This window comes from Miniopterus natalensis, chromosome 1 (genome assembly GCF_054644295.1).
Source record: "Miniopterus natalensis isolate mMinNat1 chromosome 1, mMinNat1.hap1, whole genome shotgun sequence".
NCBI classification, from domain to species: Eukaryota; Metazoa; Chordata; class Mammalia; order Chiroptera; family Miniopteridae; genus Miniopterus; species Miniopterus natalensis.
The window spans coordinates 87858829-87885755 of NC_142081.1; the positions used below are offsets into that span (position 1 = coordinate 87858829).

Genomic DNA, 26927 nt, shown 5'->3' on the forward strand with positions numbered 1-26927 from the left:
TGTTCAAAGTTATCACTAAAAATAATGGCCATGCAGCCATATTAAGCCTGCCATCTCTGCTTAAAATACATAAAAATACCACCACAAAAACAAAATTAGAGCTATTTTCTTCTAGTCTTATTGCTTTTATTTTTCCCTTCTTCTCTATTTGGTTCAGTTTGTTATTTTTCACGCTACTGACTGATATAATCAATGCAGGAAGATATTTTCACTATTTTGTTCCACTACCTAATTTCTTACATCATCTTTTATCAGCCTTCAGATCCTTGATTCTAAGAGGCCATTTTATTAAAGTCTCTCCAATAATCCAATGCCAAATTTCCTTTAGAAAGTTCTTTTAGCTTAAAAATGAGAAGGGAAAAAAGACATACCTCATACAGTTTCTGCATAGAAACAGAGACTGATTTTCTATTTTGTTAATACAATGATTTTCAAAAGGCTGACAGAAATCAAGGGAGATGTATACAGTCATGAGGACCCATATATATTAAAATTAGAAAAAAATACCTGTAGCAATATTCTAGAACAAAATAGAACATCAACAATGCCTACCTTGTCATCAAGCTGTTTGTACAATTTAGCAATTTCTTCCTCACACTTTCTTCTTTCAGCATCAGTAAAGTTTCCAGTAACTCCAATTGTGGCTGCTGGTTTATCATTGGTAATAGCAATATCCTTGTCCACTGCGAAAGCTTCCAAGTTGGCTTTCTCTTTGTCGAACTGCTCATCAACAGGCACTGTCTCTCCTAAAATAAGACAACAGAATGGTTAATAAAAATTTACCTGTCTAAAGCTAATTTCAATTTTAGCAGCTCCTATTCAACTTTCTTATCAGCTCAGTGTCTGAGATTTGAAAAGATGCAATTACCTGTGAGTCTCCCTATCTTGTAATTCAGTCAGCAAATTTTTATTACTCCCACCCTAACCTAGGCACCTTGCCATCTTGAGACTTTTATAGCTTCCAAGTTGGCCTTTGTGCCTCTATTATTATTTCAGGTAAAATCAGAATTTAAAGACTTTACTCATTTTTATCTGATGATCCCTAATGCCTAAAAAGTGAAAATGGTATGTGTTATTTTACTTATATTCATGCCTGAATCTGAAATTTATAAAATAGCTCTAAATTTGTATTTAACAACTAAAAAATGACAAATTCTTAAATTACCATTACGCCATCGGTTGAGTTCGTTTTCAAGCCACTGAATGGTGTTACGAAGAGTCTTATTTTTTTCTTTCTCTCTTTCATACTTCTTTTTCCACTGTTCTGCAGTTAACTCAACATTGACACAAACTGTGTTCTTAATTGTTTTGGCCCTAAGAGAAGTGATTGGGGGGGGAAAAGATGACTGAAATTATTTTCAATTAATATCTAGTCTCTCTAGGTAATATATGGATATATGGCTAAGTAATTTAACTTTTCTTGTCCAGTTAACTCTGACTAAATATTAAGAGCTGTAATTAGTATAGTGCTTATTCACACCCCAACTAAATTTGGGTCAGCCCCAGCAACTGTGAATAGCTTTTTTTTTAAAAAAAAAAATCAGCAACCTGATAAGGATAAAACACGAGGGCCTATATTTTCCAATTCATTTGCAAGGCTGAATTAAGAAAAAAAATTATTGCCCGGTGTGGTGTGGCGTGGCTCAGCAGTTGACCTATGATCTAGGAGATCGAGATTCAATTCCTGGTCAGGGCAAATACCCAGGTTGCAGGCTTTATCTCCAGCAGAGGGCATGCAGGAGGCAGCCGATCAATGACTCATCATTGATGTTTCTCTCTCTCTCTCTCCCCTCTTCCTCTCTGAAATCAATAAACATACATTAAAAAAAAAAAAAAAATTATTGTTGAAGGTTAAAGATAAAACCATCATTATTTTCCTAGGCTAAACATCTCATAAAGATTATTTGAACCCTGTCACTATGCCAACAGTTTTAGCACAGGATTATATGTATCAGACTTGTACTGTATTACCTGATTCAAATGCTTATTTTCTTTAATCCTGAGTTAAAGCTTCTCACAAATGTGACTAAATTTAACATTTTACCTTAATTTATACTAAACTTAATTCAAATCTAAGCAATCTAAAAAATGGAACTTACTTGTACTGTCTCTCAATTTAAACTTGTGCCTAGCACACGAACAATAGGCACTCATTTGAATAATATCTGACATTCTCCTAGATTTAATGAACACAAGGCCTATCTATGTTCAGACTTTGTACTTGCTTAACAACAAACCTTTGGCCAAAAAGGAGTGTAGATTTTGTTTCAGATTCATTGTATGATGATGGAGAGCAGCAAATTACAATAGTGGTTCTACAGTTCCCACCTAATGAATCTTGAAGGATTCTTGTCATTTTACTATCTCGATATGGAACATATGTCTACATACAAAAACAAAAAACATAGAACACCAATGGGTTTCTACATAATAAAGTCTATTACACAAATATGCTATTTAAAAAAAAACTACAAAGTGACTTCAGTTATTTTGTTTAATATTAAGATGGGAACTAGGATATACATACTAACTAATACTACAAAATGAATTTCTAAAAGACAACGAATTAACACATACTGATTCAAACACAGTGAAAATCTCTCTCTCTCTCACACACACACATTTAAATAATTCAGTAATTCCCCATAAGATTATAGGAAAATAGAAGACAGATACTTACACTACCCTCAGCCAAAGCAGAAATAACATTTCCAAGAGCAGAAAGTGACTTGTTGATGTTCTTAGCTTCATCTAGCACAGCACCTTCAGCTCCAGTTTTACTAACCTATCCATAAGATTAAAATATGTATGTTTAAGATGATTTTCTTTGAATTTTCTAAAAGTTCAGAAGTCATCAATAACCAGCAAAAAAGAAAGAAATGAAAAGCTTCATGACTTTATTTGCCAAGTGTTCACTCTCAGGTACCACTATTTCTTCAGTATTATTCTTTTGAGAACTTGGTTAAGTAACTATTTGCATGACAAAAATGTAATTAAAGAGACACCAAATTTTATTTTTAACTTGTGCTCTTCAAAATAACCAATTTACATGTATATTTATAGTTTACTGATTTGTTAGTCCCCTTTGCAACATCACAAAAAAGGAACTTTCTAATATCTGCCAGAGCATAGTGTTAACGGAACTGTTAGGAAACAGAACTAAATTTAAATATTTAAGCAAACTTGCTTTTTTAAAAATGTAAAATACACATATTAAAGATAGGGTAGAATAATATGTTACAGTGTTAGTGGAAGAAATGGCCTCTCAGAATTTGCAAAATAGAGACAGGCTTTAAAGGATGTATGTAAGATTTTTGAGTAGTGGAAAATAGGCACATTATTCTAATCAGAAGAAACAAAATTAGTAGAACAGCAAAAATGGTCACAGAGGTCAATATTAAAACATTTGAACTTTAACATAAACTAGAGTCAGGTTACATAGGATTGTAAAAATGAAATAGCCATCCAAAGGAAAGAAGTAAGTACAACCAAACTAGAAAGAACTAATAGACAGTTACGAGTTTTCAGAGAGCCCTTTGCCAATATGGATAAAAAGGTACCAAAAATTAGCAGAAGGATACCTAATAAAATTCATAATGACATAAGCTGAAGTTCTCGATAAAAACATACATCTTAAGTGAAAGGTAACACCTATTGGTTGAATTGGACTATGGTCCAAATAACAGTGGTTTGAACTGATTGAGTTTATGTAATCATAAAGCATTGACATCAATGCTTGCAACTTTCAAAAATGTTTAGATGTATATAAAGATTTACCTTTTCACTACCAGCTAAATCAACCAGATAAAGTTTTCCACTCAGCTTTTGCTCCGTTTGCGTGTTCTCTTGTTTTACATTAATAAGAAATATACTGTGACTCCTAGAGCTATGTTCATTCATATCTGCAATGAAATTACACAACTATAAACAAACATGGCTTTCCTTTACTAATAATTTCTAGAGCATTATTTAACACAAAAATTTTACAATTAATCAACTTGATAAAGACAATTTAAGGCAGTTTCGTACTTTAGTGTTAATAAATTCTACATTCTACTTACTTGTAACTGCTACATGTCTGTTGGATTTTCCTTCATCTATGGTATCCATAACTTCATCTGGACTACATACAAAACGCTCTGTGCATCCCTATAAAATAATTTTTTAAGTATGTCGATATCCTTACAAATTTTTATTTCAGGGGTTTTCTAAATAATCATTCTATATTATTTTATTAGTACCTTTACATAGGGGACTCGGTTTTTATCTTCATGAACTGAAAGGTTGGTCTTTGAAACTGAAAAAGAAATAATATTAGCAATACTTCCCTGAACTCTAACACTGGCTGTGAAATTGTTTCCTTCCCAAAGCAGCCTGATAACAATAGGTAAACTTTAAGAATATAAAAAATCATTATTAAGACCCTGTAGAAATAGTAGGAGATTTACATAGAAACAAATGCAGCAATATAGAATTTTAGGTCCAGCCCAACCTCTACCACCCTCATTTTGGAAATGAAAACATTAAGCCAGAGTAGTTCAATGGTTTCCTCCAAAACAATGTATCTAATTGACAGCTAACAAAAGACCAGAACTCAGGACTCAAGATCAATGCTCTAATTAGTACTTAAGAAGCACTGGTAAGTATCTGCTTTAAGTTATTCCATGTTTCAAACAGCATTTAGCTGAAACTTTAAAAGAAAAAATGTTAAATGTCTATTTCCTATATCGTAAACCAATTTCATATGGGTAACTAAGAAATGGTCTCACATCTACTACTAAAAAAAAGAACAGCCCTGGCCAGTGTGGCTCAGTGGTTAGAGCGTGGACCTGTGCACCAAAGGGCTGGTCAAGGGCATGTACCTGGGTTGCAGGTTTGCTCCCTGGCCCCAATCCAGGTGTGTGCAGGAGACAACAAATTGATCAGTTTCTTTCACATTGATGTTTCTCTGTCTGTCTCACTCTCTCCTCATTCCCTCCCTTCCACCCTCTAAAAATCAATGGAAAAAAAGAGAAGACATGCTATTTTAAAATAATCAAAAGGCAAGAATGTAACTTACCATCTAATAGGTCTCTTATCTTATCCAAATAAATTTCAAAATATGAAACCTAAAAGGCAAAGAAATAAAAAAGATCAACCAATTAAAACTATAATTTATTCACTTACTTATTAAATATTTATTGGAGAGTGAGTGCCAGACACCATCTAGACTAGGGGATAGAGTTATCAACAACTCAGCCATAGCTCATATTCTAACCAGAAGACCTAATTTCGCCAAACTGTTTATATAACTAAAAAGCAATTTCCATTATATATCTTCATCTAAAATGAACTAGACTAGTTATAGCAAGAATCTTTATGTTCCATAGTAAAACAAATTCCTTTATTTTACAGAGAAGGAAGATAAGGCAAAAGAGACTTGCCTAACTTGTTTAAGGTCATCTAATGGCAGATGAATCCAAGTTTATTAACTCTAATGATGTTTAACTATATCTGTCCATAAAATCTTCCTTTAAAATACTTAAAAGTGTTTTTAAAAGGAAATTAGCATTTATTATTTTTTTGGAACAGGATTACTCTAAGTATAAAATAAAATCTTTCCCCAAGGGTTTTACCTTAATATGAAATTCCAAATTTTCATCCATGGAATAAATATAATTAAAAATATCTTGTACTATTCTTGGAATAATTCCCATGCCTTCTGGATCATGAAGTTTTCCCTAAACAGAAAACAAAACTAGACTTCTTAATAAACTATAAAGTATGAATTAAAATTCAAAACTTTCAAGGTATAATTTACAGTTAATAGAGAATAGGAATTGTAATTGTTGCCAATTTTGGTGGAAATGGCATTACAAGTATCTAAAAAACCCCAACCTAATTATTACATATTTTGGTAAGTTACATATAAATACACATAAAAACTTTGATAAATTACATATAAATGCTGTATAACCACATGGTTGCCAATTAACCTTAGCCTTTTATTTAATCATTAATTTAGATTATGTTTGTAAATGAACATACTCTAGGAAAAGGTTTTAGTTTCTTTCTTTATAAATCTGAACTGTTCCTTCTACTTCAAGTCAAATTCACGCAAATGTTAAATGTCCTTATTCTGGGAATTTATGAAAATGAGTTAACAGAATTATATAAGCTGTCATTTACTTTATACATAAGCTCAGATATGTGATAAAAGCAGATGTTCTGTAGCAGTCGTAAAAGTTTTCTAGAAGCAAACTGGTCTACATCTATTAATAGCAGCAATGATAATTATGTAGACATTCTTATCACAGAAGAGTGGCAGGTATTGGGGGGGGGGGAACCAAGGAGAGGAGTAAGAAATTAATTGATCTGAATAGACTTGAAACCGAACGCTCAAATTTTCTTATTATAAGGTGACAGAAAAATTCCTGTTTCATTCTAACATGACATAATTTTGTGGTTATGCTAACTGATAAAGCTAGATATGATTTAAAATATATAGTATCACTATTCAAACTCAAGAACTGATTAGATTTCCAATAAAGAAGTTACTTGTGTATTATTCACATGAGAGAGAGCAAAGAATAAACAGAGTAAATAAAATTGTTTAAGCATGATAAAATAATTTCACAAATAATGACTGAATGTACTGTCTGTACTGCAACTACATCCAAATACAGACTATAAAATGTTACCTCCATTGTGTGTGTCTTCCCAGAGGATGTCTGTCCATATGCAAATATTGTTCCGTTGTATCCCTCAAGTACATCTATAAGATAGTAAGGGATTTTATACTTTAGGGGATTCTTTTCCTTAAGCAAGATTCTTAAGAGATTACTTAAGAATGTTAGAAAATACTCTAAAAACACACACACACACACACATTAACCTTGTTCCTTATCCATGCATAACCATGATAAACTATTTGTGGGAAGAATGGCGAGGAAGATTTCAGATTGTCTTGATGCTAATCAAAAAGTCAAACTTTAGTACACGGAAGATTTATAGACATTAAAGGAAACAAGTGATATATTTAATAGTAACTTTCTTAGTGATGAGCCATCTAAAGCAATTACTTTCTCTCCAGCCCAGATTCTTTCTGTGGTTAACAAGAAACAAATTTTAAATTCTGTTGCTTATAATCATCATTTATGTCAGTATACATCTCAAATGTCATTACATCTGTATTCTAAAGCTTTATATGACCTAAAAGAAATGTTCTGCCAATTTACATACAGATATGAATTAGCTTTAGAAATAGGACTAAAGATTGGTGGTTAACTGGTGGTTAAATCTCACAAACCCATACATTCTTCATATACAAAGTACAGCAAGCCCAGTCCCACTCTCAAAATCAATTATTAGAAAGTTTCCTGTGAAATTAAAACGTCTTTTCTAGCCTTCTGTGTACCACAAAATCTACTATTAACACTTAAGTATCTTCCTTTACTAGATTGAAGGAGGGGGAAAAGAGTATGAGTGAACAAGAAAGTGACTTTTAGATTTCCAGTTTTCAGGGATTCAGTTTGTTCCGTTTGGGTGACAAGAAAAGTATTATGAAATTACATTCTACCGTAAGGGAAGCCTAGGTAAAGAGAGAAGCTTCTGTTGGAAATAGGAGATGGTAACAATAAAAAGTAAATTAGTAAGCAAATCAATCCTTGTTTTTTCAATTGATTTTTTTTTTAAAGGGGGAAAAAAACTATCCCAACATTGGATGCAACTAGGTAATAGATTTTCTACAGAACATTTAATAATAAGAAAAAGAAGGCATCAGTATTTACTTCTGGTAAAATTGTAATAGACCTCAAATATTTAACTTTCAAAATCGTTTCAGTTTTAAGAAGGAAAATCAAATAATTTCAAGAATCACATTTAAAATAGATGGAATTGCAGTACTCTTGTCAGGAACTCTGAAGAAGAAATCATCTGGAGAAAAAAGCACTTTCAATTCACTTCCTTCATATATAGTCTTTCTCAGCATGGCTATGTCACACCCTATGTTTAAGATCTTTTAATCAATCACATAAAACCTAACCATAAATTCTAAAACTTGTTAGATCTATAAATAGTCCATACATGATATGATCCACCTAGCAACTACAATAGGTAGTTAAAATTTGTAAGTAAACGAATAAGTGGCTTTCCCAAGATCACATTAGTAGCCTAAGTCTATATGACATTATAGTACATTTGTGTTATGTGAAACTGTATTATATGAGGGCTCCTAGGATAATAAATGTATGCAGCACATTTGCATTTAGGACTTCAAGCATAACTTTAAGAATTTTATATGATTATAGAGATTAGTGAACATTCAACATTCAAATATTTACTGAGCACCTGCTACAATCTAGGCTCTGCTCTGGGTGTTAATAAGGTGATTTCTAAATATGCCATGTATCACCCAAAGTAATAAAATTTGTATTAGTTAGGAGACTAATCACTTTTTGTCTAACTTAATATGTATTCCTGACTGCTTTCTGTCGTGATTTACCTCCCAGTATTTTATTTTTTAAAAACCTAAACATACAGAAAAATTAAGTGAACTTTACAGTGAACATCTCGATATAACCATCACCAAGATTCTACCATTAACATTTTATTATTTTACTGTTTGCTTTTACCATGTACCCAGTCTTCCATCTTATTTTTTAATGTATTTCAAAGTAAAATGCAGACTTCAACACATTTCTACTTAAGTACTTTGCCTTACATATACTATCAATTAGAGTTCAATATTTTAGTTTTGTTTCTCTGAGATAAAATTTACATACAATAAAACACATCACTTTAAGTACGGATCTTTGAAAAATAGAAATAATACTTATCTACTTGAAAGCACATACCTGTAATCAGATAAAATTAGGCACTTTTTGACCTGGCTCTTGTTTACTTTTTCAGCTCCACCTCTCACCATCCTTTCCCTTACATTGCTATTTTTTGTTGATAAAAATGGTCAAATCTGACAATTTCATATGGTTCAACTTCACAGGCACACCACAACGTATGTTGCTCCCCACACATGTGATGCTCTTCTCATATGGTCATGCATTAGCCCATGTGACCTCTCTCTGCACAGAAGGCAACCCTCCCCCCCTCCCTAGGCCAGGCTTTATTCCTTCCTCCAATCCAACTCTACTACCCAACACTCCAAATAAATCTGAATAAGAGTCCCATCCTACATGTTCTCATAGTACCTGATTAAATCATAATACTTATTGCTGTGTACTGCAACTGTCATTTTACTTGTCTGCCTTCTTCACCAGAGTGTGAACTCCTTGAGGCCCACATGGTTTTAACTCCTAGCACAATGCCTGGCACTAAGTAGGAACTCAAATTCTTGCTGAATGATTATCATCATCACTAACACACAGCATCTTTCTAAAGCCTCCATTTTTAAATAGACTTTTGCCATTCCTGTGAAAAACAGAGGTGGAAAACTACGAACAAGTAGTACTTCTTTCATAACTTTATAAACAAGAAAAACATATTTAGCAAGTGGGACAATAGCATATCACTTTCTAAAAGTAGCTTAATCTCTCTGAACTTTAGCTTCCTCATTAGCAAAATGTTTGCTCAGGAGAAAACCGTAAGAATTAGAAGTCACCATATAAAATTTTTAATGTTAACACATTTAGAGCGTACAATGTGCCAGACTCAAATAATTTTTCATATAGTAATGTATTTAATCCTTACAACACCCTGTGCAAGGTACTATTTTTAGTTAGTCCCATTTTAATGAGGCATGGAGAGATTAAATAACTTGCCTACAGTTCCACAGCTAAGATAGAGCTGGGATGCAAACCCAGACAGTCTCTCAACCACTACAATATATTATCAAGTAACACAAGAACTTACACAAATATCTGATAGGCTACATCTGAAAAAATTAAATGTGAATTCAGTGATAGACAGTCCAGGTCAGGAAACCATGGTAGGAAACTGGGGAATGTATGATGGCCTGGTATGATACCTGACATAAATATCTGGGAAACAAACTTGTAGATAGCACTCAGATTCTGAATTCAAAAGGAAAAAATATATATCTAATGAATCTACAAAGAGCTATATATTTATACAGAAACTGATGAAACAATGCAACCTCAATGGACTGTCAGGGGCCTAGAGAGTACTAGCAGCTTTCAGGTCATTCCTGGCAACTGCTCCTCAAATCCACAACTCAGACAAAATACCAGCTGGCCCATCATTTTGCTGATCCTTGCGTACCAACAGTTACTAACCATCCCTTTCCACCTGATCTGTTCACCAATGACTGTCCCAAGTTCAACCTACCATGTATTTAATTGGTTTACTGTCCTCACACCTCACCAGACACCTACCACCTACCTCTACCCCATCTCTCTCCTTACATCCATGTATCTAATTGGTAACTCCTCCACATTTATATCCTTGTCCAGGATAAGATCCACTAACTACTACATTCAGGCTCCTCCAAAATAAGAGCACTTGCATGAAGATAAAAGGAAAAAGTCTTAGCCAGGTGATCCTTTTCTAATATAAATTACAAAGCTCGCAAAGCAGGAAAGAGAAAGTGACTGAAAGTTTCTATTTTAACAAATGTATGAAGTCTAACTTTGTAGAGTTTTGAAAACATCCTAGGCTATGAGTTGTCCCAAGTATATTATGGTTGATAATTATAAATTAAGAAAAATGAATTTTCCTTTATAGAAGATAGAGGAAGCAAGTAGCAGTTGATACACATTGTGTGCTTGCTTTGACCCTGGGTGAAGTACTTTTCAAGAATCACCTTTATAAATCCTCACAGTACCCTTATTTTGCAGAAGAGGAAATGGAGAGTTAAAAAGGCTTAGAAGGTTAGGTAACTTGTGGAAGTCCCACAGCTAGAAAGTGGCCAAGCCTAGACTTCAACCTAAGTTTGTCTGATTCCAAAGCCTGTGGTTAACCATAATGCAAAGAACTGCCATTCAGAACTTGATTCCAAACAGTAAAGCAGGAACTTGCTGATGAAGTAAAAGAGACCAACATTTTGAGAAGAGGAAAGATTTCGGGGGAAAAATTATGTCACCTTAGAATTATAAAAAGTAATAAAACAGAACAAAAGGAGTAGAAACATGTACCCTAGATTTCAGGACAATCGATTTCAAAGAGTTCTAAGAAAGGTAGGTATGACATTATTAAAAGACTATATAACTGAGGATATACGAGAGATAGAAAAATCATGGAAATAGTAGTAAAACCTCATTATAAGTGGTCTTACAAAAACAAAACAAAAATTAAGGCCCTAAAAAGAGCTTTTGAAATATGCAGAAAAAGAATAATGAATGAGACCTGTATTACCTAGAAAAGATGATAAAATATTAACAGATGACATAAGAAAGAGGTATTCCTATTTTATTACCATCTTCTACAACATAATCTCCAAGTGGAACAACAGAATAAACACTAAGAAATTTTCCGGTTGAGGTGGGTAGGACAGCCAAAGAATAGTTTTAAATGAGTCCAAGTTTTTAGTTATAAGAGAATGACATCCCATGGGCAAAAATTTCACAGCTACTGTATAAGTTTTTCTGTTGTTTTTTAAAGAACATATCTTTATTGATTTCAGAGACAGGAAGGGAGAGGGGGAAACATCAATGATGACAGAGTCATTGATTAGCTGCCTCCTGCACGCCCCGTCCTGGGGACTGAGCCCACAATCTGGGCATGTGCCCTGACCAGGAATCGAATGCTCAAATGCTGAGCCACGACAGTCAGGCCTGTATGTAAGTTGTAAAAGCCATAGACAACAAAGTTAACACAAGATGAGTACCTTGTAAATGTTATACTTCTTTCTAAAAAGGGGAACAATGATAGATTCTAGGCACTGCAGACAAGATACCAAACTTTCACTAAGGAAAACCTATGGATGAACTAACCTCATTTCCTGTTTGGATAGGGTGACTCAACTGGTACTTTGGAGAAATATCAGTCATGTACCATGATTTCATAAAAGAGTCCAAGTTTTTCATCATATTCTTGTGGAAATGTTGACAAGCTAACTAGATAATTGTACAGGTGAACGAATCTGAAGTTGGTTGAATATAAAGCATAATTTAATTAATTGCAATAACCTTATTCAGTTTTTAGAAGATTCAGCTAAGGACCATGGCCCATTAAGCATTTTATAAGTGACTTAGAGGAATATTTTTCAATTTCAATGTCCTTAAATAAAGACCTTATTAAAAAAACACACACAAAACACACACTCTCCAATGTCTTTGACACCATGATAGACTTATCAAATATGCTGATAGCCAACTTAGGTCCCTAGAAAGATAATTATAAAAACAAAAATCAAAATATCAAGAGCTAAAATGAACAAAATGGAATTTGCACCTACAAGGCCTGCACTCAGATTAAAAACTTCAATACTCAGGTGTGGATTGAGGTTTCATGTTGATTGCAACAGATGTAAAAAAGATCTGAACATTTAAATTGCCCATGAGTTTCTGAATCACTAACTTTATAATATTAGGAAAAGCTAATGTAATCTTAGGTTTTACTGATAACATGTTACATCACAAAGAATGTAATATAATTGTGTTCTATCATGGAAAACTATTTGATGATTACAACAAAAGGTGACACTGCTAGTTCCTCTTTGTTGTAATCATTTACAGAATAACAAGTTAACTCTTCCTCATTTTATGAAGATTTCAGCATCCAGTACACTGTTTCCCATCAATAACATTCCTGTTTTAATTCTTGGTTGTTTCAATGTCAAATGTAGTAGATGATCCCACTAAAATACCCTAGCCTCTCAGATCCTTGACCCAATTTTCTCCATGATCTTATTCTTTACTCCTTTAGATGCCAACTCTACAGGGTCATACTCTAGACTTTTTCATTACTAACTGCACTGCCTACCTAATCTCAAGTATCCACCTCCTATTACTCTTTTTAGTATCCTGATTTCAACAAAACTTTGACTCTTACTAAGACAATTGTACCACCTTTTGTCACTGTCCCTCATATCTGCCTCCCTGATGTCCTCCTTCCTCTCACTCACCTTAGATTCCATGGTTCACCATTATCACCTCTTGACAACACCCTCAATTCTCTTGCCCTTTTCTTCCTCTTTTATACTCGTGTGGCAAAACCCTAATTTTGTAAATTCAACTCTTCCAGCAGCTAACTTCAAGTGAGTCCTTAATGCTGACTGGCAATATTGCCACATTTCCCTAGTACATTCACTTCTATTCTGATAGACAGCTGACTTCATACCTTTTCCTTGAACCTACTCTCCCATCCTCACTGAGATGACTTTGCTTCCTATATCACAGACAAAATGAAATTAATACGAAGAGAACATCTACATATTCCCTCCATCACATCTATAAACTTATTTCTATCAATCAATAAACTCTACTTTTTCTCCTGTTACTGGATAAACTGTCTGTGCTCCTACTAAATCATAACTTCTGAATCCCAACCTCGCTACCATGGTGACTACTACAAGACGACAAATTTTGCCCCAATTTAAGCAGAACTTTTTAACAATTAGAACTGTCAAAAAATGAAATAAATCATAAAATAATGGCTACTTAACTGTAAGATCTCTTTGAGAAAAGGGATTTCTGTAATTGGAAGTCCAGATAATAACTTAACACCCTCTTAGCTCTAGGGCTCTATGGTTTTAGAAAATATAGAACTGAAAAACATCCTAGTTATATAAGTCAACAATATTAACTGGAATCTGCATACTTTTCTCACCCCTGGTGACCCATGTTAAATAAATTCAAGAATTTCTCTGCTGACTATAAGGTAAGTCTCTGAGGAAGGAATAACAATAGAATGGAAGAATGCTAGATTGCCATTATCTACCAGTTTTTAGAAACCTGTCTAGCCATCTTATTTTCATTCTCATGCTGTATTTCTAAAATTGCTACCTTAGAAACTCTCCTGGGAACACCTAATAGAAATGCATCTTCCCATAACAGTACAGTATAATACTATAATTCTTACAACACCGTTCACTAGGTACGGTATATAAATTACATCATGGGACTTGAGCAAATACTAACTACAGTTGACCTTTTTATTAGTTAATTGCTGGAGAAAGTTGTTTAAATAAGAGAAAGGAGCCCTGGCCAGTGTAGCTAAGTGGTTAGACTGTCAGGGCACACACCAAAAGGTCTCGGGTTTAATTCCTGGTCCAGGGCACATATGTGGGATTTGGGTTTGTTCCCTGTCCCATCAGGACATATGGGGGAGCCATTCAGTCTATGTGATTCTCTCTCATCGATGTTTCTCTCTTCCTCCCACCCTCCCTTCCACTCTCTCTGAAAAGCAATGAAAAAAATATCCTTGGGCGAGGATTAAAAAATAATAAAGTAAATAAATAAAAGGACATTAAAATGAAAAAGAGAATGCTGGGTAAATGGAAAGATCACAAACAAAATTTTACTTATTGCTGGGACAACTTAGCAGACTATATATATATTCACCTTTAACAATCTTCTTTGCACAGTCATTATACACTTGCTCTTGAGATGTGTTTGACTGGAATACCCGATCAAATGCATAAGGCTTGGTCTGAAAAACAAAAACAAAAATTTTAACTACACAAATTAAAGGTGAATGGATTTCTAAGCTCCTTTAAAGGTATCGCTGTATATTTAACCTTCACAACAGAATACCTACTATGCATCACTTCATGTCATAGAATCTTTGTGGAAAGGAACTTAGGGATGACCAAGTACAGGTCCACTAAAATAAACTACAAAAACAAGAATGTTTTAGTCTTTGTTGTATTTCCAGGGTCTAGCACAGTAATTATAATTAGCACTATTATGGCAGGCACTCAAATACTGCTAGTGAATTTTGATTTTATGAGTGTCTACTCAGCAGGGGTTGAGACTGCATTTTCAATACTAATATGTTGCAGACAAGGAAACTAGAATCCTGAAAGATGCAAAAATTGTGACAAAATTCATATTCAAATCTCCAGTCTTTTGTTCAGGGCTCTTCCCACTACTCCATTCAGCTCTACAGTTTACTGCAATAACTTTTCAATCATTCATCCATTCAACAAATATTTATGGAATGCCTATGATGCTAGGCACCATGCTAGAATGACAGTCAAGATAGACCCAATCTCTCTTTTAGTGGAACATAAGTAATAATAGTGGGCCAACATCAGACAAATAATTAAGTGACCAGGATTCTGACTCATGCAACAGAGTATTACGAAGATACTATGGAAGCCTTTAATAGCAGAACCTGAGTCTGGGAGAAGGCAGAAGAATGTCAAGAAAACACTGGAGAAGGGATGAGTCAGAACTACAGAATAAATAGCACCTAGCTCACTGTCGTTCTCTTAAAATATTAGTCATGAGAGAGGGTGAGTATGGGTAAGTAGTTCAGGCATCAGGAATAGGATGCTTAAAGACCCTAAGGGAGAAAGGAGCTTGTAGCATTCAAGAAACCAAATGAAGAAGTTTAAAGTACAGATCAAATGCAAATATCAAATGCAAATGTCAACACAGTAAAAACAGCAAGTAACATCTCAGTGTTATTTTGAAAATAGTTTTGACCTTGTCAACATCCAAAATGGATCTTGGGGACTCTACCTTGGGGACCACATTTAGAGAACTGATGATGAAGTCTGAGAAGGAGCAAGTGGCACAGAATGAAAAATCAGAGTATAGTGTCTACACAAATCAAGGAGGAACTTTCGAGGGAGTGTTTGTGTCAAATATAGCTATGAGGTCAAGGCAAAACTGAAAAGTAACTAATGACAAAGATCACATTGTAATGGGTTGAAAAAAGAATGGAAGGTAACCAAGTAGATTTCTATCTGGCTGTGGATCTAAGAAAGATATATTTTTAAGATTGGCAAGACCTGAGCAAATTTTAATGCTCAAAAGAACAATCTGGTAATCTAGGAAAGTAAGCAAACATCTATAGATGAAAAGAGAGGGGGAAAGGGAGTTCTGGGTACTTGAAAGTATGTGTCTGCCTGTTATTTAGTCTCTTCTAAAGGAAGGGAGGGATCTGAGCCCTATAATGCAAAATAATCATGACTCCAGAAAAAAGTCCTTAATATTAAATACTTCCTAGGTCTTATCTTAGCATGCACGACACCGCCCACCCCCCCAAACCTTACTTTTTATCCCACAATCCCCTTCCTCAAAGCTTAGAATAACAGTAAGAATGAAGCCATTCCCAATTCCCCTTCACCTTCCCACCTCCCACTAGACAGGCTGAAAAGCCAACCACCTGCTAGTCTAGTCTCCTTGTAACTAGTGGCGACATGACCCAGTTCTGTATACTATAAAATAAGTGATCGTTTGCTGGGAGGTCTTGGAGAAGAGTTTTATTTTCCTGATAAAAAGGCCCATTCTCAGCTGAGGCTGCCCCTTCTCATTTCTGAAATAAATGTCTGGAGTTATAACATCCATCTTGCAAACATGACAAAAATGATAATGAAAAGTCACTAACTAAGGAAGACAAAAGGATAAGAATCAATAAATAGTAGCAGTAAAGGCCTATCTCCAGACTTTTTATGAGAAAAATAATCTCATATATTTAAACCACTATTTGTTGTTTGTTTTCACTCTGTAGCTGAAAGCATTCCTGATGGACATACTAAGATGACCAGCCCTGGGGTCAACTGAAAGTAGGCATCTCAATGTCTGATTATTCTTTGGTTAAGACATACATAAAAGTGTCCTTTTGCTATGATGCCACTGAGACATTAACATTTAAATCTACAGGTGTGGCTAAAATAACATCTATCTATTATTTTACTGATTATACAAGATGTATACATAATAATTCTGGAAATAAACACAAGTATATTCAAAATAACAATCACTACCCAGAAATAAACCATGCTATTTTTGCTATGCAAAAAAAAAAAATAATTTTCCCTCTTCATTTATCCAGCAAGTATTTCTTTAGCACCTATAAGGCATCAGATATTGTAAACGAGTAACAATTTTAGAAATGATATTTAATTAGTACAGACTGTAGTATTCAAAGAATAGAGGATAATAATAATCTTGAATACTAAGAAGCTAAGAAGCTGTAAATTAGGATTTATTGGATATAAGTGATCAAGTAATGTTAATCAAATTGAAACAGAGATAGTCACTAGCCTTAGAGAGGTCACAACATGGTAAAGAGTCAAGAATAGATTGTAGCCTAGCCAGGCATGGTTCAGCGGTTGAGCATTGACCTAGGATCCAGAAGATCAAGGTTCGATTCCCAGTGGGGGCACATGCCCAGGTTTCGGGCTCTATCCCCAGCGGGGGCATGCAGGAGGCAGCCAATCAATGATGACACTCTCATCATTGATGTTTCTCTCTCTCCCTTCCTCTCTGAAATCAATAAAAGATATATTTTAAAAAACTAGATTGCAACTAGTCAAGATATACATTTAATAACAGATGCATAAAAAAAGTATGAAAGGAAAATTTAAAGTGATTAATTCTAATTTTGCTTGCAAAAAACAAGTTAATCAATAGAAAACATAAAAGTATGAAGACAACTACATCTCTCCAAAATAAGTCAAATAACAAAATTTTATTAAAATAAACATTTAAAGAATAGCACAGCCAGTGGGGCTCAGTGACTGAGCATCACCTCATGAACCAAGAGGTCACAGGTTGGATTCCCAGTCAGGGCACATGCCTGGGTTGCATGCTCATCCCCAGTAGGGGGCGTGCAGGAGGCAGCTGATCTATGTGATGTTTCTATCCTCCCTTCCTCTCTTTAAAATCAATAAAAACATATTTTAAAAAAATAGAAAGAACACTACTGAACTTTAAGTCCTTATCTCCATTTTTACATTAATAAAAAAAACAAAACAGTGCCTACAAACCATTTACAAAGAGATATGCTAAAAATAACGGGTAATAGTAAAGCCTGCCTCAAAAGTACATTATGTAGCTATTTACTCTGGAATCACCAAAAAGCAAATATGCAAACTACCTCTACAACCTTATTAAAGAAGGACTATGAATATGCAAACATAAAAATAATCAAGTTGGGACTGAGTGATTTGTTTAGAAGTTATATCATTGTTAAATAAAAGTGCTTAGCATTAAGTCAATAAAATAACCTTATTTTAATTCCAAAGCTAAATTATAATTTTATTAAGGCAAATTTTTTGATTAGAGATCTAGCCAGTTTACTAACTGACCCTGGTTTCCTGAGATGAAAAACAAGACTTGTGAAACATAAAACCCATTTCTAATGGTCTAAAGGCACATCTCCGAACTAGTAATCTTTAAAACAAATTAAACAAAAGAAACCTCAATATCTGGACATCTATATTTTATAGGGGTTTTTCCTTAAAAAAAATTTTTTTTGACATCTATATTTTAAAACCTGGTTCTTGGCATTGAAATGTATACTATGCACTATTTCTATGCATCTTCAAAGACACTCCAAGATTCACTGACATGCGACTTAGATTTCAAGGGGACAAAACAAAATAGGAATGTTTATTTGAACTGCAACCATATGTTAGATTTCTTAAGTGAAGTGGTTGCTGTCTGAGTCTGCACAGATCAGGCTGAACACCAAATTAGGTTACAAAGGAGAGACCCTTCTGGCAGGGATATACCTCGTCTGGAATTCTGAATAGTAATCATTAGATCACATGAGATTATAGGATATTAAATTTCCCTTAGTTTGACACCTATTATAGGCTAACATCCCACAATTGTAAAGGTATGTGACGATGGCTCCTAATTCTCTTTTAATTTTCACTGTTAAGGTAAACAATATTAGCCCTGACCCAGGAGCTCAGCTGGTTAGAGCGTCCTCCTGATTTGCCAAGGTTGTGGGTTTGATTCCCTTAGGGCAACAAGACTCAACCAACAAATCCATGAATAAGTTGAACAACAAACTGATATTTCACTCCCTTCCTTTCTCTCTCTAAAATCAATAAATTAGCCCAGCCAGCGTGGGTCAGCAGTTGAGCATTGACCTATGATCCAGGAGATCCAGGTTCGATTTCCAGTCAGGGCACACGCGTGGGTTTTGGGCTCCATTCCCAGCAGAGGGCATGCAGGAGGCAGCCGATCAATGATTGTCTCATCATTGATGTTTCTATCTCTCCTTCCCTCTCCCTTCCTCTTTCTAAAATCAATAAAAAATATATATATATATTAAAATAAAATAAATTTTTTTTTTTAAAAAGGGAAAAACAGGATCAAACACCAAGTCATCATTCACTTAAAAAGGGAAATCCTATTTTGAAGGCAAGGAACTAGGCAAGATAATCTAATTAGGTTTATTCTCTACTTTCAATGAACACCTGTTTTTTTGTTCTGACAGCCTCTATAGTATATTATATAAGGAGCAATGATTAGTAGACACAATGCAAATGTGAATGTTCCACTTTTATAATGTATAAATAAACACAGAAGTAATTTTTTTCTATGGATTTTTTTCTGCTTTCAGCAGGCTCAGATGAACTAATAAGGAGTTTCCCTTGTCCTCTCTTTTTTTGTGGTATCAAGTTTTTTTATTTATAATAAATAGGTTCTGCTTGTATCATTTAAAGGTTTTCATAAAATAATTCACTTATTTCATTCAATATGTTATATTTATAGCACTTCAAACTAAAAAAAAAACCAAACCTGTATGAAAAATGGCAAAACAGAGAAACATAAGATTACAAGATTTGCCTGCCATGTGGTCACATAATATTAAAAATAACTGATTACTTGAGTAAAAGGAAAAAATTTGGACAAAATATTGGAAACCAAACTTAGATAAAAATCAGAATCCTTAAAAATTATTTTCTATATGAGCACCAATTATAATTATAACTCAGTAACATTATAAACCAAAATATTCTTTAAATTTTGATTTAACTACAAGACACTAAAAACTTTTAAAATCATGTTTAAAATAATTTAGCTTTAAATTCTTCATTGCAGCAATTTCTTCTCAAACTATTTTGAATCAGGATCAAGGTCCAATGAAATAAAATAAAATAAACCAAGAGAAAATTTTACTTAGAGACTTTCTAATTTATTTTCCCTAGCAGCCCTTATAAATTCCCAAACAACCTTTAAAAAATAAAATAATTCATTTTAAAAAGTGAACAAAAATGAGACCTCAAAGTAATTAATGGCATATTACTATGTGCAAAAGATTAGTTCCTGAAAATAATGAACGAATCATGTTGCCTTAACATTTCTAAAGGCTTTGTCACTCAGTTGTAATATATTTCTGCTTATACATTTTTTAAAAACTAGACTAAAATGCTTGCCAGTTTACCTAAAGGCCAACTTAACTGTTCATCGCTGCTTCACAGCTCAATGATCTATCCATTATTTCTATTATTATTTAAATTTATTTACATTACTAAGTAAACACATGACATATAATAAATTTATCCAAAGAAAAAGTACTAGCATAAATGTGTGCTTCCTGTTGTAATTACTTGTTTTAACTATTTCCTCATATTTTGTCATATTTGGGCTGCCTTCTAACCTAATCTTAATACATTTTGTGAATACTAAATTCTAACATTCAAAAAAAAATCTTGGTAATTATAATTTGTGTAAACACACATACAAAATCTGGAGAAGACATTCTTATTACAAGTCTAAAAGGAAAACAGCTTTCAAGTGTCAAGCACTGTCAAGGCTGAGTAATCATAAAACTCGATGAGAAACTAGTAGCCTCATGTTTGCCAACTAACCACCCAGGCCTTGTAAGCCTCCAGATTCCACGTAAAATACATCATTCTAAAGGAAAAGGATGACTACTTCTGTGCTTAACTTCTTGGCCTCAATGTGATGTCATTTATAACAAGAGTTTTCCTTGTGGACTTTGTGAACAAAGAACCAGCTTGCAGTCTTCACACAGAAGTAGCTGGCAGGTGTTAGTAATCTAATGACTTGCTTGTCAGAAGCCTAACAAGCAACATGGACCAATACTCATTCCCTAGACCTAAACTTTGGAAACTTTCACATAAAAACTATAAAGAACTTTAGTCCTAATACGTCAGTGCTTTTAATTATCACTGTCCTATGTCCCCTTTATCCTATTTCCAAATAAACTGTCCAAATAACATGCTAAATATGAAATGCCATTAGAAAAAATTAACATTAAAATTTTGTACCATGATAGCAATGTAGAAAAAAGTTCTGCCACATGGCATTACCAAGACAGATTTAATTTTTAGTTACACTGCTCCAATGCCATATCTTAGTATCCATTTTAACCTCCTTGAACTGGGAGTGCTATTTGAGACTTGTCAATACCAGAAATCAGACCTCAAAAAAAAAAAAAAAAAGAAAATTCAACCTTACTTTCTGGTCTCCCTGACAATGATCAGCCAACTCTGGTTATGTTACATTTTATACTATAAAGGAACAATATCTCACTATCCTTGGGATTATCAAAATCAACTTTCTCGAAGGAAGATCTTTAATTATACAAGTAGGAACCTAATACCAACATGAAATCTAGTTCACTGGTCAATCTTAATCTTTTTTTCTTTTTTTTTTTACATCTTTATTGATTTCAGAGAGAGGAAGGGAGAGGGAGAGAGAAACATCAATGATGAGAGAGTCACTGATCAAGCCCACAAACCAGGCATGTGCCCTGACTGGGAATCGAATCGTGATCTCCTGGATTCTAGGTCAATGCTCAACCGCTGAGCAACACCCAGCCGGGCAACCTTCATGTCTTCCTTTTACAATACTCTGATATACACACAAAAACTTAACACTCTTGCCTAGATTGTTACCAGATAAAACCCTGTAAGAGTGAGATTATGGGTCTTTCTGGACACTTGTTTCACCCAATCTGAAGTGACCACATTTGCAACAAAATTGATCAATCTGATTTTAAAAGAAAATTCACTATTTCTGCCCCACCTATGTGGCTCAGTGGTTGAGCAAGGGCCCATGAACCAGGAGGTCACGATTGGATTCCCGGTCAGGGCACATGCCTGAGTTGCGGCTGCATAGCCAGTAGGGGGCGTGCAGGAAGCAGCCGATGGACAATTCTCTCATCATTGATGTTTATCTCTCCCACTCCCTCTCTGAAATCAATAAAAAAAAAATTAAAAAAAAGAAAATTCACTATTTCTTTCCATATAGTTCTTATTAGTCTATTCCAATTGTTAACAAAAGGTGGGTGGGTAAACATTTGAGGTACATGTATTATTTGTAGTTTTTTGGTGGTTTTTCCTCCTCCTCCGTTGAAAACAATATGGTTCAACACGTAGTTATACGTTTCTATAAAACTAAGTGTCTTTACTATTTAAGATACAGTAGGGCTGGTCTCATAACTCAACGTTCCTAGCTGAATTTTAACCTTAGATATTTATAAATGGTAAACTGGGGGTAGTCCAAAACCCCAACAGTCATCAGCAACAGTAACTGCACACACACAAAATCACAGGCAAACATACACTAAGCATGCTCCCGGAACAGTTCCTCCAGCGCCCCAGACTGAGACAAGGTGCCTCCCATCACCCGGCACTGAAGCACTAAAGACCGGGATGGGGGCAATCCGGGAACACCTGCGGAGCTGCGCAGTCTCCCTGCCCTGGGTTATCTGACCCAGGGTCGAACACACCACTGGTTCCTCTACATTGTCTCCCTCCCAGCCAGGCCGGAAGCAGACGGACAGCGGCAACTCACCGCGATCATGACCGTGTCTTCTCCCTGAAACTTGGCGATGTATTTATCGCCGCGGTTCACTTCCGACTCGTTCAGAGGTCTGAAGCGACACATCACTTTGATGTTGCACTCTGCCGGGTCCGCCATCTTCCTCGCTGCCAGGCCGGAGGCCGGGAGCCACTCCCTGCAGCTGAGTCTTGGAGGAAGCAGGCCCGAGCTGATGGTCTAGGGTCGCGAAGGCCAGAGAATCAGTCCCCGGCTTCGCGCTTTCCCCTGAGGGGGCGGCGAGAGGACGGGGACTGGAAGGGCCTGGGCGGCAGCCGTCGCCCTAAAGCTCACTTCCGATCCATCATGGCAGCCATGGCGGCGGCGGCACCGGGTGGAGCGTATACGGCCCGGCACGGCGCGGCTTCCAGGCTTCCCCCTCGCCGACCTGGGCAGACTGCAGGGGCTGTGGGGAGTCTGGAGACCAGGAAGGTGGTCCCCTCCTTCCTCGGAGAGAGCGGGCCGGGCGCACTGTTTCCACGCCCAGCTGTCTACTTGCCGGCTGCTCCGGGTCACTCCTAAAGCCACAGACCCGAGACAAGGAGGCGGGATGGGCGGCCCGCGAGGAGCCTTGCGCAGGCGCAAAGGCCCCTGCAGCTCGGCGACCAATCCGTGCCCGCGCCGGCCGAGCCGCCACCGCCCCGCGGTCGCTCTCCGCCCCGCGGTCGCTCTCCGCCGGGCAGTCGCAGATTCAAGTTTTACTGGCTGCTCACTCCAAGTTTAGTCACCCTGCATCTGCTCCCACTGGCATCGGTCCACAGAAATCCCGAGAGCTGAGGCAGACGCACTAAGCTTTCTTTAGGGAACAATGGGTTTGTTAAAGCTATGTTGTCTTTTTTATTTTCATTTGTTTAAATAAAATACTATGTCCCAAAAAGAAATGTTTGCTTTCTTTTTGGTCTGGCAAAAAAATTCATTCCTAGCCCGCCTTTTTAGAGCGCTTTGCCGGAAAAAGGAAGATTTGAATGAAGGGTGCGATATTCTCTCTGGTTTAAGCAGTTGCTCTTTCCCAAGAGAGTGAGTTGGGGAGACAGGAATAAAAAAGAAAATTTCTTCTAAGGAATGAAGAAGGTTACTGGAGAAATGTGGAAGAATAGGGTGAGGTGGGAGAAGGCACTCAATCGATCAGATAGCCCTCTTTCCCAGTAATAAACTACTGGAACTAACTCATCAGTCGCAACACTGGAGAAATGACGAACCTGAAGTGTAAAGATGGTTTCAAAGGGACTGGATAAATTTGTGGGTTACATATCTAAGGAAAACCACTCCACAGTTGATTTTGCCTCCTGTTTTTAGAAGGATACTATAATGGCTCCCCCCATGGAAGTGGCTCTGAGGTACTGTGGAAGAACTGCAAAGATAATTAGAAACCCTTCTTCTGGTTCCCAGCTTGTGTTTGTAGGATTGGACTATGAAAACCTTCAATGCCCACTGCCCTTGCCAATCATCCTGATATCTTCAAAAATAAAACTATTGTTCAACAGATTTAGGTTTGATCCACTGCAATGAGGGAAATGTCACACCAGAGGATCTGTGGGGCATCTGCCCAAACAGAGGTGTCAACTGATGGTCATTGGCGCCAACTGGATGCCAATAGGAATCCCCAATCTGGGGTGCAGTGAAGAAGAAAACTTTAGTGCCAACAGCTCAAAGGTAATACAGCATGGCTGTGAAATAGCACTGCTGTGGAACAGCTCAATACAGGTTGGGGCAAAAGGAGGTTTACAGTTGTTTGTAAAGTAGGTTTGCAGTAAATAATATAATACAAGAATAAACTATGTATCACATACAACTGTGAACCTACTTTTGCCACACTCTGCAGTGCTACAGCGCAGGCCAGGGGCCCCTCTTCAGTTAGGCCTGTGTACACGTCTGTATGACCCACTCCACCCTGCTCAGCCAACACTCCAGCCCCAGCGCGGAGCATCATCTCTTGCTAAGAGCTGGCTTATATAGACACAAGTCCCGCCTCTCATCCCTGATTGGTCAGGATAGAGCTGCTCTGATTGGCCAGAGCTCGGCAGCTCTGATTGGATGGGAGAAGCCTCAGTCCTATTAGTTGAAATAGGATGTCAGGGAATTTCTTTATAAGGGCTGACTCAGAGGGCAGGAACACAGATGAGGCCAACAGTTTAGTAACGCAGAAGCAAGCTGCCTAGTGTACAGGCTTCTCTGCAAAGCGCTGTTTGCTGACAAGCCCCAAGTTTAGAAATGGCTGCTAGGCTCTGCTCTTTTTAAGTTTTTAAAATTTTAGCCAAGTTACCCACCAGGAACCCTTCTTAGTGCTCAGGGTTCACAAAGGAAAAGATGGAATTGTTATAGGGGTTTGGGGAAAAGTGTGGAGTTCAGATAAAGTTTCAATGAAGCTGTGTTTTGACAGTGTTAAAGAAAAAAACAAAACCCAAGGTGTAACTGCAGAATGAGTTCAAACTGGTTTTATCCTGTTCCTAACAAGATGCTGAGTTGTTTTTCAGAGACAACAGAACAAAACCTCAAGTCATGCCACCAAGCAAAAGTAGAGGAGGGAATTTTGACCTCCAATAACACCCGAAACGAAAGTTTCAACCCATCCACACACCATGGAACTGAAGGACCCCTTTCAGAAGCTAAGGGTCTGTTGTGCAGGAAGATCTAGCGCTAAAGTCCCTTACCATATCTTACTATAAATGGCCAAGTTCCAAAGTTCTCCAATTGAAACTTGCCCTGCCAGGGCTTCTGTAAACCTGCCTGTTCCCCTCAACGCCTTAAATCTCGCTCTGAACACTGGATTGGAAGACAGATTTGAGCTTTGCCTCTTGTCTCCTTGCTGGTTGACCTTGCAATAAAGTTTTTTATTCCCCTCTCAAAATCCAATGCCACAGTATTGGCTTCTATGCACCTTGGGCACTTAACCCTTGATTGAAAGTAGAGGCCCCAAATAGCGCCACTGGTGGTAAAAGCCCAGGATACCAAACCTAGACTTAATACCTGATCTAACTGCAGTTTCAACCTCTTCCAGAAACATAATCTTAATCAACTGGTATGGAATTTTCTGGTCAAGGACCAGTAATGTCACACAGGCCTTCTCTATCCCTCATAGAAAGAAGATGCAATCTATACAATAAAAATTATTTCCCTTCTCTTTCCCCAAAGAAAAGATGTATTGGTCCAAAAGTAATCCTTTCTATTCCTTCGATAATAGCTCCCTTGCCCCACTGTTCTTCCTATAAAATTCTTCCATTCTGTACAGCACCTCAGAGCCCCCTTCCAGTTGCTCAATGGAATGCCCCCTGATACATGCATCTCTTAATAAAGCCAGTTAGGTATTCAGATTTACTCGATCTAATTTTGTTGTTTAGCAATAGACTCCAAACAAAGCAGACATGTCACATAAGGTCTGGACTACAAATGGACCCAAGGTCCTGTTTCCTCGGGAACTACAAAGTTAAGGTAGATGTGAAATGTCCTTAGAAATCCATGTCCCTAAGCTCTGCACTTGGCTTAAAAATCAATCAAGGCTCCTTCTCTATGACTTAGATCCTTCAGGCAACTGTGGGAAGTTTTATTCTTACTGATGTAATTTCAAACAGTTTCTAATAGTCTATGTTTTAGGAAACAAAGTTTCCAGTGAGTAAGGAAACAGTACTCACTCAAAGAAGGAGGTTGTGGCAGGTATGCCACCAATTTTCAAACCTTGCAGCAGGATTTCATGAAGGCTCTGCCCTCAGCCCTCTGCTCTTCTCTCTGAGCTCACTTCTTCAGCAGTTGCTGGAATTCCTTATCTACAACTCTGAACTTTTCACTTGTGTGACATTTCCATCTCTACAGCTGCTTATAGGCCACCTTATTGATAGTGCTCTACCTGTGGATGAAAAAATTGGAGTTCTGCAAGTAACCTCACAAGGTGATCTGATCATAAATTCCTAACCCATCATGCACCAGGCCTATAACTTCTTTAATGAGAGGTTTTTAACCAGTCCTGTCCATTGTTCTTGTGCATCTAGGTTAACACACCTTTGAAATACCAGAAGTAATGCCTTTGGAAAGTAGCCCTCAAGACAACAAATAATCTCTCTAACTGTCATGTAATCCAATCCCCACCTTGCTGTCTCCAATCTTATTTACATCTCCTCCTTAATTTCAAATTCATAAAAGAAGCTGGGAAACTTATTCTCTGGAGTATTTGAGATCTTGCTCCCCAGAATATATGATCAGTTTCAAATAAATTCTTTTTTGAAAAAATGTTTTTATTGATTTCAGAGAGAGGAAAGGAGAGGGAGAGACAGAAACATC

General features: G+C 36.4%; 1 protein-coding gene across 2 annotated transcripts in view; it reads right to left on the bottom strand.

Moving 5' to 3' along the window:
* Positions 1-23194, bottom strand: part of KIF5B (kinesin family member 5B) — a 46199-nt gene extending 23005 nt beyond the window's left edge. For both annotated transcript variants that reach the window (XM_016196315.2, XM_016196314.2), the window contains exons 1-12: positions 22632-23194; positions 14457-14544; positions 6681-6754; positions 5616-5720; positions 5060-5108; positions 4242-4297; positions 4062-4149; positions 3778-3902; positions 2681-2785; positions 2238-2383; positions 1166-1314; positions 553-746 (exon numbers count right to left, since the gene is read on the bottom strand). In XM_016196315.2, the coding sequence (XP_016051801.1) occupies positions 553-746; positions 1166-1314; positions 2238-2383; positions 2681-2785; positions 3778-3902; positions 4062-4149; positions 4242-4297; positions 5060-5108; positions 5616-5720; positions 6681-6754; positions 14457-14544; positions 22632-22757 (1305 nt within the window). In that variant the 5' untranslated portion in view covers positions 22758-23194. The remainder of the gene's footprint in view (positions 1-552; positions 747-1165; positions 1315-2237; positions 2384-2680; positions 2786-3777; positions 3903-4061; positions 4150-4241; positions 4298-5059; positions 5109-5615; positions 5721-6680; positions 6755-14456; positions 14545-22631) is intronic.
* Positions 23195-26927: the final 3733 nt, after the last annotated feature.